Source organism: Phodopus roborovskii, unplaced genomic scaffold (genome assembly GCF_943737965.1).
Source record: "Phodopus roborovskii unplaced genomic scaffold, PHOROB, whole genome shotgun sequence".
Classification (NCBI taxonomy): Eukaryota; Metazoa; Chordata; class Mammalia; order Rodentia; family Cricetidae; genus Phodopus; species Phodopus roborovskii.
Window position 1 is genome coordinate 173547 of NW_026125599.1, and position 12258 is coordinate 185804.

The following is a 12258-nucleotide window of genomic DNA, read 5'->3' on the forward strand; positions in this document are numbered from 1 at the left end:
GTTAGTCATACAGTCCAAATAAAAAATGGTAGAAAGTATTAGAATGCTGAAACAATCCTCATATCATAAATGGTATAAATACATGAGCATCAAGATGTTTCAACCTTGTATTTTATTACTGATCAGCTTTATTGTTTATTTTGCAGACATCTAAAACTACTTCACAGTTTGTTCAGTGAGGTCATAGTGGCAGCTCTTCCCTTTCTGTGTGAGGTCATATGTATAGATCACATTAGATATTTAGTCTGTACTAATCAATGACAATTTAGATCCAACAATTTTTCCTCTCAGAACTAGGTGTATTATATTCAAAAGTCAGTATATGATAATCAAATTGAACACTAGATGCAATCTTTCATTGGAATATTTTATTTACATTTTATATTTAAAGAGAATCAGTACAAATCGGGGCATATTTACAGCATTTTTCAAATCAGTGTACAAGAATGCAATGGTTTCATCCATTATATATTCAGCAAACAAAAATACATGTCTGTTCTATTTTTGTCTAAATTCTTCTGGAATTTGCACTCACTGGGAACAAAACTAATGGACAAACCACACAAAATAGAAATAAAGTGCTTTTTTAAATAGCTTTATTTAACTTTGGTGGTTGAAGCTTCAAACTTTATATTAAGGCACCTGGAAATCCCCCCGTCCCTTGATTCTTTTTCAAACACCAACAAAATGCATTCACAAAATTGTAGATATATGGACAGAATTTAAATTTAATTAGAGCCTATTAGGCCAAATGTAAACTCAATTTCAGTGTCAACATTGTTTGGAAAATAATTTCCATAGACAAATCTTAAAGAACATTTTCTGTAGATGAATTCTGCCCAGTAACAGTTACCATTTTTGTGATTTATTATATTTCTATTGTCAAATCTTATGGTAGTTTCTATTTTGTGCTTTTGAAAATTTCAAGTTTGAGAAATAGTTAACAATATTTTTGAAAGAAACTTTTTGTGTCTATATTCTTGTGTGGTGTCACTAATACACTGATCAACCAGTTATTTTCTGACAAACTATGCTCACACTCACATACACAGCTTAATTAGAAAGAAACGGTAAAATGAGTATTTTGCTTTAATCTTGTTCTATCAACTTAATGTACTTTAAGTAGACATTTCATGAAGTACTAGCCTAAGTTTGCATTGCTTTTTACAATTCCAGATCAATATAAGCACCTGGAGACAAACCCTGACACAAATAGCCCAAGCTAAAGTAGTAGTGTTGTTTATGATGCTATCATAAAATAAAGTGATTACAACTACTCCGCATATTTAAAGCAACATATTTTTTATAAGAAAGTTGTTGTAAATGAAAAACCTGACTACTTGTAGACAGTTCTGAACGTTTAAAAATGTTGCTATCACTATCATCAAGAGGAAACTTGCCTATGAAAAACGTTATAATGAGTTTGTGGAAAAAGTCACTAGGTTAAATATGTTAAGCCATTTAACTATAGTATAATATTAGACAGCTCTGCACTTTCAGGATCATTCTTGCTTCATTAAGTTTACCTAGTTCAATAATAGTAAACTAGGCCGCGATTGGCAGTCCTGTTATCACTAACGGTTCAAGTTTCTATTGACACAGATTTTTATGATTTAATTTCTCGAACAGCAGTCTCTTCATTAGGACTTTCATCTTCTTCAAAGGTTGGGTTGTCGACGTGAGGAACAACATCCACAGCCACTGAACTTGCCTCATGGTTTACCAGCTGTAGATTTTCATCTGGAAACAGAAGGGAAATTTGTAGGATGATTTATCCTTCTCTTCTTTCAAGACAGAATTCGGTATCATTTCCAAGAGGGCCTCCTCATTCAATGCCAGTATACTCTGATGATTAAACCAACTCTCTGTTCCTTAATCCTAATATGACTTTAAAATCCCAATGTAAGGTGCCCTCCTATATTCATAGAATTCAGTGTTATGAGGCACAGGCATTCTTGTGCTTTCAAGGCTAGCCTGAACTACGTGGTAAATTTTAGGCTGTTCTAGGCTACAGTATGAGATTCTGTCCCTGCGCCAAGATCATAATTTATATCGTTCCACACAAGGCACCTATGGAATTATTGATTTATTATTCCTATTTTTGATTCTTGTACATGTGCTTATCCTACCTGGATTATAGACTCATTAAGGACAAATGTTACATCTTTTACTTCTTTTCTTTCCTAAATATAATAGCTCTTAAAACTGGCTGAACATTAGTATCACTCAGGCTATTTGAATCTAACTGCATAGTAAATAAAATATATAACCATCCTAAAAGAAAAAAGAAACCACCTAAATAACTTCATGTCAGATGACTAAAGATAAAATGGGTTGTACAGTAGTTACTGAAAGTGTTTTATGTTTATTCTAGAATTGAGAGATTAAATATATTTTGGATAAGGGAAGACTTTCTCCTTTTACTGTCACTAAAAGGAATTCCAAGTAAGGCCGGTAGGCTAGTCTAGAATGAGTCCTGTGCTGTGAAGCTGCAATCACATACATGCAGCAGTATAAACTGTCTTCCATATAAGAGGGAGGATAGAGAAAGGAAGAAAGGGAAAGCTTTGTGAGGGAACATGTATATCCTAGCCTTGTTCTTTGAAAGACTTGATTGTGATAACCACCCAGTGACAATCAGTGTGCCTAATGCCCAAATCTTACTTTTAATATATTAATCTCCAAGAAGAGGCCTCTTGAAATGGCAGATTTGGGGACCAGGAGTGTATAAGATTAACCTAGACACTATAACCTAGGTGTCAGCAGACTATGACTAACAGAGCCAAAGCCACAGTGAAGAGTGTTTTTCACATTTTAAATAGGTTTTCAACCCCTACCCAAAGAGATACACAAAAAGAATATGCAACAGAAATATATGTGGTCTTCAAAACATAAATATTTACTACTTGGTTTCTTAAAGGAAAAAAAAAGTCAACTTAAGACTTAAAGCATACTATGGTATCAGAAAGTAAGGAAGTCAAAAGAATAAAGAACCCAACTTCACTAAGTTTCTAAAGACAGAAATGAAGAATTTATGAGCCACAAATCATGACACTAACAATGAAAGAAGTATCTGTGACCTCACTCTATTACCAATAGCTAAATAAAATACCAAAGGAATAGTTGTTCCTTACATTTGAAAATTAATGTGTGGGAAGAATGATGGAAAATAGAAAAACACTATTTGGTGGACACTTCAGTAATAATTATAACAGGAAGTATCAATTATTGCTAAAGTTAGCTAAAGTTAGCCATGAAAAACAAGGTATTTGCATAGCTTCCAAGCAACTATCAAAAAGATACTTAATGATTACAAATGGAAACTAGTAACTTTAAAGGGAAGAATTTGGCAGACAGAACCCTTTACCAAGTGAACAAAGTTAAAATTATTTTTAATGAGAACACCGTGTGCCTCATAATATGTGGTGCTGACTGGCACACAGCATCACTTCTCCAGCATTCTTACCAGAAATGGATAGTGATTTAATTAACTTGAAGCAACAGACAAGGCTAAATAAAGGAACATTTTATAAAGTAACAGATAAGTAATCTTCAAAAGTATCAACAACATAAAAGGCAAAATATTAAGGGATTGTCATAGATTGGAGATCAAGAAGACATACAAGTACACGAAGTGTGGGATCTTGAAACAAAAAAAGGACATGCATGGGCCAGCTGGTAAAGTTAAGTAAGTTCTGTAGTTAATAACTCATCAGGTCATTTTCTAGGCTTTATACAAGCATATGATTATATAAGATGTTCATATTTGCAGAAGCTAGGAAAAGGGGTAGATGAGCATTCTCTGTACTATTACTGACACTTCATTTTGAAGTCAATCTGAAGTTATTTCAAATTTAAAATTACAACTACCTCATAAATTCTTATTTAATTGCCCTACCTAAAGCGCTGTTTATATGCCACATTAAAAAAAAAATTCTTCATGTGATTCTGACATATAGCCAGGTTGACAACCAGGGGCCACACTCGATGTACTTACAGTGTGGCCCCTCTTACAGAAGTATCAGTACCACCAGGAAGTTTGCTGTAGATACAAATTCTCAGGCACCACTCCAAACCCACTGAGTCAACAAGACCTCCAGGAAATTAGGTAGGGAGTTAACTTTGAAGATCAGATTCCTAACAGATGCATTGCATGGATTAAGTAATTATGCATTTGCAACTATAAAAATGAACTGTCATTGTAATTGTCAGTGACAAATACGTAAGAGCCCCAAACAAGCAATATGCAATCACAGACAAAATTGAATGTGAGCTAAGTGATCATTTATTCAACATAAATGTCCATATCTTAGACAGCAGCATGTGCTGCACAGAAAACAGGTTACTATAAGATGCCCTCCTCACTAAGAGGAAGTAAAAATACAATTTAGTTCACTAAATGGATTTAATAGAAATGTGTGGATGTAAATGTGTGCAAGTAAAATAAAGGTTTCTCAAAGAGTCTGGGAAGCAAGTCTTCAAAGGGGGAGCGGACATTGGAGTGGGAAAGGAAGAGTGGAAGCAAGGGGCTCATATGTAAGTGTGTATGAAAGATTAGAAATTTGGGACACAATTGAGAAAAGGCATTGAATCAACAGGAAAGAGGGAGTTAAGAATCTAGGGTAACTAAGGATCTAGGAAAGAATCCTTCAGACCTCAAAGTGGGTGTCACTAGCACTCATTCAGAAAAGATTACAGGCAGAACATGGATCATTATTTCATTTGCCATTCAAATGATCTGTAAAGTCTCTTTACTTCCCCACCCTTTCCACCAACCCCCACAAGAACTGAACACAATCACGAAGGATGGAATTTTATATTAAAAAGAAGCCTAGCACAAATTAAATTATCTTTTATCTTCACTGAATTCTATTACCACACCGTTATGGGAACACAAGATCATCATGACAAAGAGACAATGACTCAGTATTATAGGGAGAACAATCCACAGATAATTAGCATTCCTGTGAGTGTACTCAAGGAAATATCTGGAGATTGCAAGAAATACAAAGTTTGCTTTTACATGGCTGTGTACCTCGTGACATCTTCAGAAATGGTATTTATGGCACTTATAAACCTACAGAGGGTAAAGGTTTATGTCAGAGGAAGCTGAAATATTCACAAGCTATTGTGGTAACCTAGTTTCTCCCACTTTTACACTAAACTTAGGTTACTTCAAGGTAAGGACTGAGTGAAAACTTTCAAACCAAGAACAACATGGAAAAAGAGGCTAGAGAAAGGAAAACTAATTCATACACAGATTTGAAAGTTACCCCCAAAAGTTCTCTTAAATTTCTTATGAAATTACTAAACTGTAATAATAACCCACATGAATTCCAAAATTAGTATGTTCAATCTTGGTTTTGAACAATTGATTCATGTTCTAGAAAAGTCAACAGGTGGCAGCACATACCATTGTTAAGCCTAGTTTCCTATCTACAAGATAGATTCTTGAGAAGATAAGCATTAAACCTAACTATAGTATATTAAATTCTTCTATTATTTCAGGAGTCATTTATCCTACATTCTGATTTATCTGTAATAAACAATAGCTTCTAAAGTTTAAAGTTTCTCCTTTGCCTCAGTAAGTTAATGAGCCAACATTTAAATGGCCCAGAGAGCATCTTTCCAGCAAAACTCTTCTTTTTTGAATAATCCCAATTCCTCTGGCGTGCCATCTATTTTAGGAATATTTGAATATGCATGTACTCTTTGAATATGCATATATTTTATGGCTGAAGTACATCTTTCATTGCGTCATTTTAAATAGAGAAAAAAAAACTAGAAATGGCATAATGGATGAATGAAACAGCCTATGTGGATAGATGTGTGGGCCTCAGGGGACTACTTATGGTGAGCTCACTGCCCTTCAGTACTGTGCTTACTTGCTGACTGTACATGTTCCTCCAGAGGCGGCTCATCTGCTCCCTGTACAGAAGCATATCCAGATGATGCAGTTTCACTGCGATTGTCCTCTTCATGTGGAGAGGCAGTATTAGATGCTTCATTGGAAACAGGAACTTGTAAAGACACTGATCCATCTTCAACATCCACCTGTGGAAAGCATTCAAACAAATTACATTGACATATGATTATGATTATGAGGTTTTCATTGGTGATAACTAAGAGCAATATTTCTTAGCCTCATAAACCTTCTAACCCATTTTCATGTCACAAAAGTCTTTTGCTGGCTCCAGTCTTGGTGAGGTAAGAATTGGCTCTACCAATGGGGTACATATGTCTTCATCTGGCTGGTCTTTTTGCCTCAAAACATAATGGCTGTTACAAGGTAGGTACTCAATACGCATTAATTATTCTGTCCCAAAACAGAACTGAAAATTGCTCTCACCTGCATATTTCTGTTAAGTTAAAAAGATGTTTTTGAGTTGAAAATTTTATCTTAAAGGTAAGTTTTTCATTTACCAAATACAAAATTATGATTTTGTTATGCATTCTCAAACTGTCATGATGACAAATTTGTAACTATGCAATAATGACTGGGTTAAAACAGAAAAATAGGCCTGGCGGTGGTAGGGCACACCTTTAATCCTAGCACTTGGTAGGCAGAGGCAGGTGGATCTATGCGAGTTTGAGGCCAGCCTGGTCTATAGCGCAAGTTCCAGGACAGGCTGCAAAACTACACAGAGAAACCCTGTCTTGAAAAACAAACAAACAAACAACAAATAAATAAATAAATCCAGAAAAATAGATAAGTTGGGAGTTTACAGTTCTAATTCTGATCTAAATAATAAGTACATTTGAGAAAGGAGAAGAAGGAAAATGGATATGTTCAAGATGGTAGAAAACCCTCAGTATTTATGAAAAATTGTCTAGTTTTGGGTATAATCTAAATGATTTGCACATTACCTACCCAGAGAGAGAAGGATGCTATTTTCATGAATGCCCAGGAATATAAATCCCATACCGCTGAAGTTCCTTCATAGAAAGAATATAACAACTTTTACCTCAATTCCCAGAGCTTTGAGAATGTCACACTTGCACATGGGGCAAGTCCTGTGTTCTAAAAGCCATGGGTCCACACAAGTCTTATGGAAAATATGACTAATGAAGAAGAAAAGAGATAATTAAGTTATAAGATGTGAAACAGTAACAACACTTTCACACACACACACACAACTCAGGCACACAGACATTACACTTAGCCTATGCAAAGATGTCTTTTTTCCCTTTTAAACATACCATTAATAAAGGGGCCATATGAATAGATTTAGGAGAATTCATAATACAGAGCTCTTAAATATAGAGGCCCCATTACTCTCTAGCCTCAAAAAGCTATTTTTAGTATTCATAACTTGAAAATGGCTAATGCTACTTAAGTCTATTGGTATTTCAAATGTTCAATATTAAAATTATCAGTTCCTTAACTCATTTAAAATAAAATCATCATTCTCAGTAACAGAATGATAGAGTACTGAGTACAACATGGTATCGATGCTTTAGGCAATGAAATGTGCTCCAAGAATATCAGTATTTAGTAGCTAAGAGAAGACAAGTTAAGAATAACCTTCTGCAGAGGAACAGTATTTTTAAACTCTAAAGAGTAAAGACTGCAAAATAGGGCACTAAGTTGGAATGAATTTAACATAAATAACCAAGTACTAACTACTCTCTCTCCCTCTCTGTCTGTATCTCTGTCTCTGTCTCTCTCTCCCTCTCTCTCCCTCTCCATATCTTTCTGCTGACTAGGTTTCTCAGTCTCCTGCAGAGGAAATAAACTCTTGAGAACAAATTGTACTGGTTGTTGCAAACTATAATTCAATTTTAGTGCTATATCAATTTGGAGGCATTCAAAATAGTTCTCCTTCGTCATGCTAATTTTAAGGATGTTATTTTTATGGATATGAAAGAAGATGAAACTTACTTGCAGGTTAGGATGCGCACCAAATCATTTGGTTTATAGAGCTCGATACACACAGCACAGCTATCTCCATCAGGGCCAATTTCCTATGAACAAATAGTTACTGTTACTCAAACAAGCAAAAGTAAATTAAACTTCAGAGCCGGACCAGCATATGCACATGCTTTAACACCTAGAAATTCCTATAAAAATAGAAACATTACTGATTATGCAGCTTCAAAGTTTCAATGGGTGATTGCAATTCATTGCCACTTGGACAAGGCAAAATAACAAAGTCAACTAAATGGTGAAAGAACAAATTAAATCATGTAGTACTGAATTCACCACTTTTTTTCTGATTTTAAAATTTATAGAAAGCCATTTGTATGCTTTCATAGTTATGTTTTCTCTAATAAGGTATAATTTACATATAGTAAAATTCAGTCATTTAGTCTACAGTCCTGCACATTCTGGAAAACATATGTAGTAATCTAATCCCTACCACAATGAAGGTATAGAATAGTTACATTTGCAACAATAAATTCACCCAAATCCCCTTAGTAACTAAGTCTTCCTTTCAGTCCCAACCTCTGCCTATCACTGTTATATTTTAAATTCCTATACCTTAGGATTTAAAAATAATGCCATATAAATGAAATCATGTACAATCAAACTTTTGAGTCTCACTTCCCTCACAATCGTAAGGCCTTTGATATTTATGTATGTTATTGTTGGTAGCACTAGGACTTGCTTACTCCTTTACTACTGAATTATATTCCACAGTTTATCCATTTGACAAGTGATGGGAATTCAGATTCTTTCCAGTTTGGGCAATTACTAATAACTACGTTTAAGAATTTAATGGGGATATAGTAGTTTACTTCCTTTACAGTGATTATTTAGTATGGTAAATGTATTTTTTTAACTTCATAAAGAATTGCTAATCTGTTTTTCAGGGTGGATATAATCATTTAGTGTTGTCACCAGAAGACAAATAAGAATTCCAGAAGCTGTACATATTCATCAGGTCTTGGATTTTCCAGTTGTTCTTACTTTTAGTCATTCTAATGAGTGTGTGCTGGTATCATAGTGGTTCTAATTTTGTATTTTCCTAATGACCAGTGTCACTGAATATTCTTTTGTATACTTCTCAGGCATATGTTCACTTGATGAAATGTCTGTTTAACATATTTACTATATTTATTAAATTTTTAAAAATATTTTTATTGTTGTGAGGTGGGAAATGGTAGCTGAGAATCGAACCCAGGACTTCTGTTAGAGCAGCAAATGCTCCTAAACTCTGAACCATATTTTTTCAAAGTAATTTGCACACATAATATTAAGTTTCATTACAGTATTTCTTATTTATTGTTATTTCATGTGTATGAGAGCCTGAGTGCATGTCTGTACACCACATACATATAGTGCCTGCATAGGCCTGAAGGGGACATTGGATCTTCCAGGACTGGAATTTCAGATGAATGTCAGACATCAGATGTGGTTGCTGGGAATTGAATCCTGGGTCCTCTGAAAGAGCAGCCAGTGCTCTTAGCCATCTTAGTCATCTCACTAGTCTCTTCATTGTAGAATTTTAATTGATTTCGATGTTAATTCTCCCATATACTCCACTATCTCCTTGTACCTTTATACCCCTTCCTCATAACTTCCTTTCTGCTTTCTTATTACACGTTTGTGTCTCTATTTTTATTTGGCTGCCCTTGTTGCACTTGAGTCAAAAGGTTTTTTTTTCTTTTTCTAAGTGTTGTTGTTTAATAAATACGCAATTTGCTAATATTTTCTCCAAGACTGTACCTTGCGTTTTCCTTCTTTAAAAAGTCTTTCAAATAACAGAAATGCATTTATTTATTTGTTTGTTTAGTTGATACAAATTCTCACTATGTAGCCATGGACATTTGCTATGTAGACCAGGTTGGTGTCACTGTCAGAGAAACCTATGCCTCCCAAGTTTTAGAGTTAAAAGATGTGCTCCACCATTCCCCGCAAGAATAAAAATTCTTTTTATTTTTCTTTTATTTCACTTTATGTGGATGTAAATTTTACCCTCTTTTATGTCTGTGCACAGAAGCCAGAAGTGGGCATCAGACCCTCTAGAACTAGAGATATAGATGGTTGTGAGCCACCATGAGAATGTTAGGAATCGAACCTGGGTCTTCTGAAAGAGGAGCCAGTGCTCTTGAGCCATCTTGCCAGCCCACAAAGAACAGATATTCTTAAACTTTAACAGTCAAATTCCACATTTTCCTTGTGAACTCGTTTTTGGTGTTGTGCATAAAAACTATTAATGCATCCCACACACATCATGAATTATTTTTCTTCAAAGACTTCTAAAGCATCAATAGTTACAGACTTTTTATATTTAGGTCTATACTGTTTTTGAATTAATTTTTGCACTGCATGAAGAATGGAGGTATTTTAAAAATAAATACAGCGCTGGCTAGTTTTATATCAACTTGACATAAGTGTCATTTTTGAAGGTCTCTCTCAATTTAGAGAATGTTCCCACCAGATTGGCCTGTGGTGCACTTTCTTGATTGATGGTTTCATACAAGAGGACCCAGCTCACTGGGCATGTTTTCACCATGTGCGGATGGTCCTGGGTGTTACAAGAAAGCATGTTGAACAAGCCATGTAGAACAAACTAGTAAGTAGCACTCCTCCGTAACTGCTGCATCAGTTTCTGCCTCCAGGTTCTTGCCCCGTCTGAGTTCTTGCCTTGAATTCTCTCAGTGATAGACTGTGATGCAGAACTGTAACCTAAACCCTTTCCTCCCCAAGTCATGATTGATCATGGTTTTTTAAGCATAGCAATGGAAACCTTAACTAAGACAGATACTCAGTCAGGTGTTGGTGGTGTACACCTTTAGTCCCAGCATAGGGAGGCAGAGGCAGGCCTGTGAACTCTGTGAGTTCGAGGCCAGCTAGGTCTACAGAGCTAGTTCCAAGACAGGCTCCAAAGAGAAGCCGCTACCCTCCCCCCCAAAAAAAGGCAAACTCAATCACTGCACAGTTCTCCTTGCTTCATTGCCTTTGGATCTTCATAAAAAATAAATTGGCTACGTGTCTGTTGGTCCATTTCTGGTTCTATACTGTTTCATTCATTTATAGGTCTAGCATTTCTACACTTGCAATCCTTTTACCTCAGCTTTCTGGATGCTGGAATTGAAGGCGTGTACAACATTCTCAGTACATTGTCCAGGAATAAAGTCATATGAGGAAATTTCCCAGTGCTTGTGAGATCACTCCAAAACCAAACCAAACAAAAAAACCAAGACAGGAATCTTAGGACCTCAGTTTCTTCAAAACATTGGATTCTTCCTGAAATGTGTTTTCATGATCCTCTCAAGTGTAGTAGATAGGAGTGAGTTTACTTCAGATTATCTATTATTGCCTGCTGCTGTTATTCAATTAATGTTCATGTGCCTCTATGGGAAAATGTGATTTTGCCACATGTGGTTTGTCATTGCGGTTGTATACAGCTTGAACTCATGAGAACTTTACTCACCTGACAATTCTGAACCTTCAGAGTATAAATTGTCAGGTGCTCTGAATAAAGTTGGCCATTGCATGAGGCTTTAGTCTGCATTATTTATCAGCTCCATTATCTTAGGTCCCACTGTCTCTTGAGTGGTGACACAGCACATTCAACTTGTACATTTCTTATTCATCAAAATTGTTTTGGTTATACCAGTGTACTAGTTTATGAGCTTCTCTAATACTATCTCATGAAAATTCTTGTAGAAACTCTAACCCATAGGTTGCTTTAAGATGAACTGACACCTTAACAGTGCAGTTTTTGATCTACAAACATGATATGAATCTCCATTTCTTTACATTTTCTTTGATTTTTTTCCATATTTACGATTGAATACAAAGCCTCAAGGATGCTAAGCAAGAGCTCTATGACTGAGACTTCTTTCACTGGTGTTGTACAATTTTTAACACTGGTGTTGTACAATTTTTAACATATAATTCTTGTACATATTTTGAATATTTATATCTAAGAACTTAATGCTTCTGATAGTGTTATAAATGGTAAATCTTTATTTCACTATGTCCTACAGATGTCTTTTCTCCTCAATGGGTTTTCAACTGTCCTAAATCTAAAATAGACATTCAAACTAAGTTGTACTGAAGCACAATATTATTTTTCTACCATTGCTGTTGCAAATTACCATCACTTGATGGCTTATATTAGCATGGCTTATTATCTTTTATGGAGGTTATAAATAAATGAGGTGTTGGCCACATACTATGTTCCTTCTGGGGGCTTTAGGGGAAATACCTTCCATTACCTTTTCCAGTTTCTAGAGAACTGCTGCATTCCATTTCATGGCCTATTCCTTGAAGCACTCCATATATTTTATTCCATTGCAACCCTC

The 12258-nt window shown here is 35.3% G+C and overlaps 1 protein-coding gene across 1 annotated transcript in view; it reads right to left on the bottom strand.

Annotated features, from left to right (window-relative positions):
* Positions 1-353: 353 nt before the first annotated feature.
* The window catches only part of Rnf128 (ring finger protein 128), a 57150-nt gene continuing 45245 nt past the window's right edge, over positions 354-12258 (bottom strand). Inside the window, exons 4-7 of the mRNA XM_051177912.1 lie at positions 7883-7965; positions 6966-7062; positions 5886-6054; positions 354-1740 (exon numbers count right to left, since the gene is read on the bottom strand). Coding sequence (XP_051033869.1) covers positions 1607-1740; positions 5886-6054; positions 6966-7062; positions 7883-7965 — 483 coding nt within the window. The 3' untranslated portion in view covers positions 354-1606. The remainder of the gene's footprint in view (positions 1741-5885; positions 6055-6965; positions 7063-7882; positions 7966-12258) is intronic.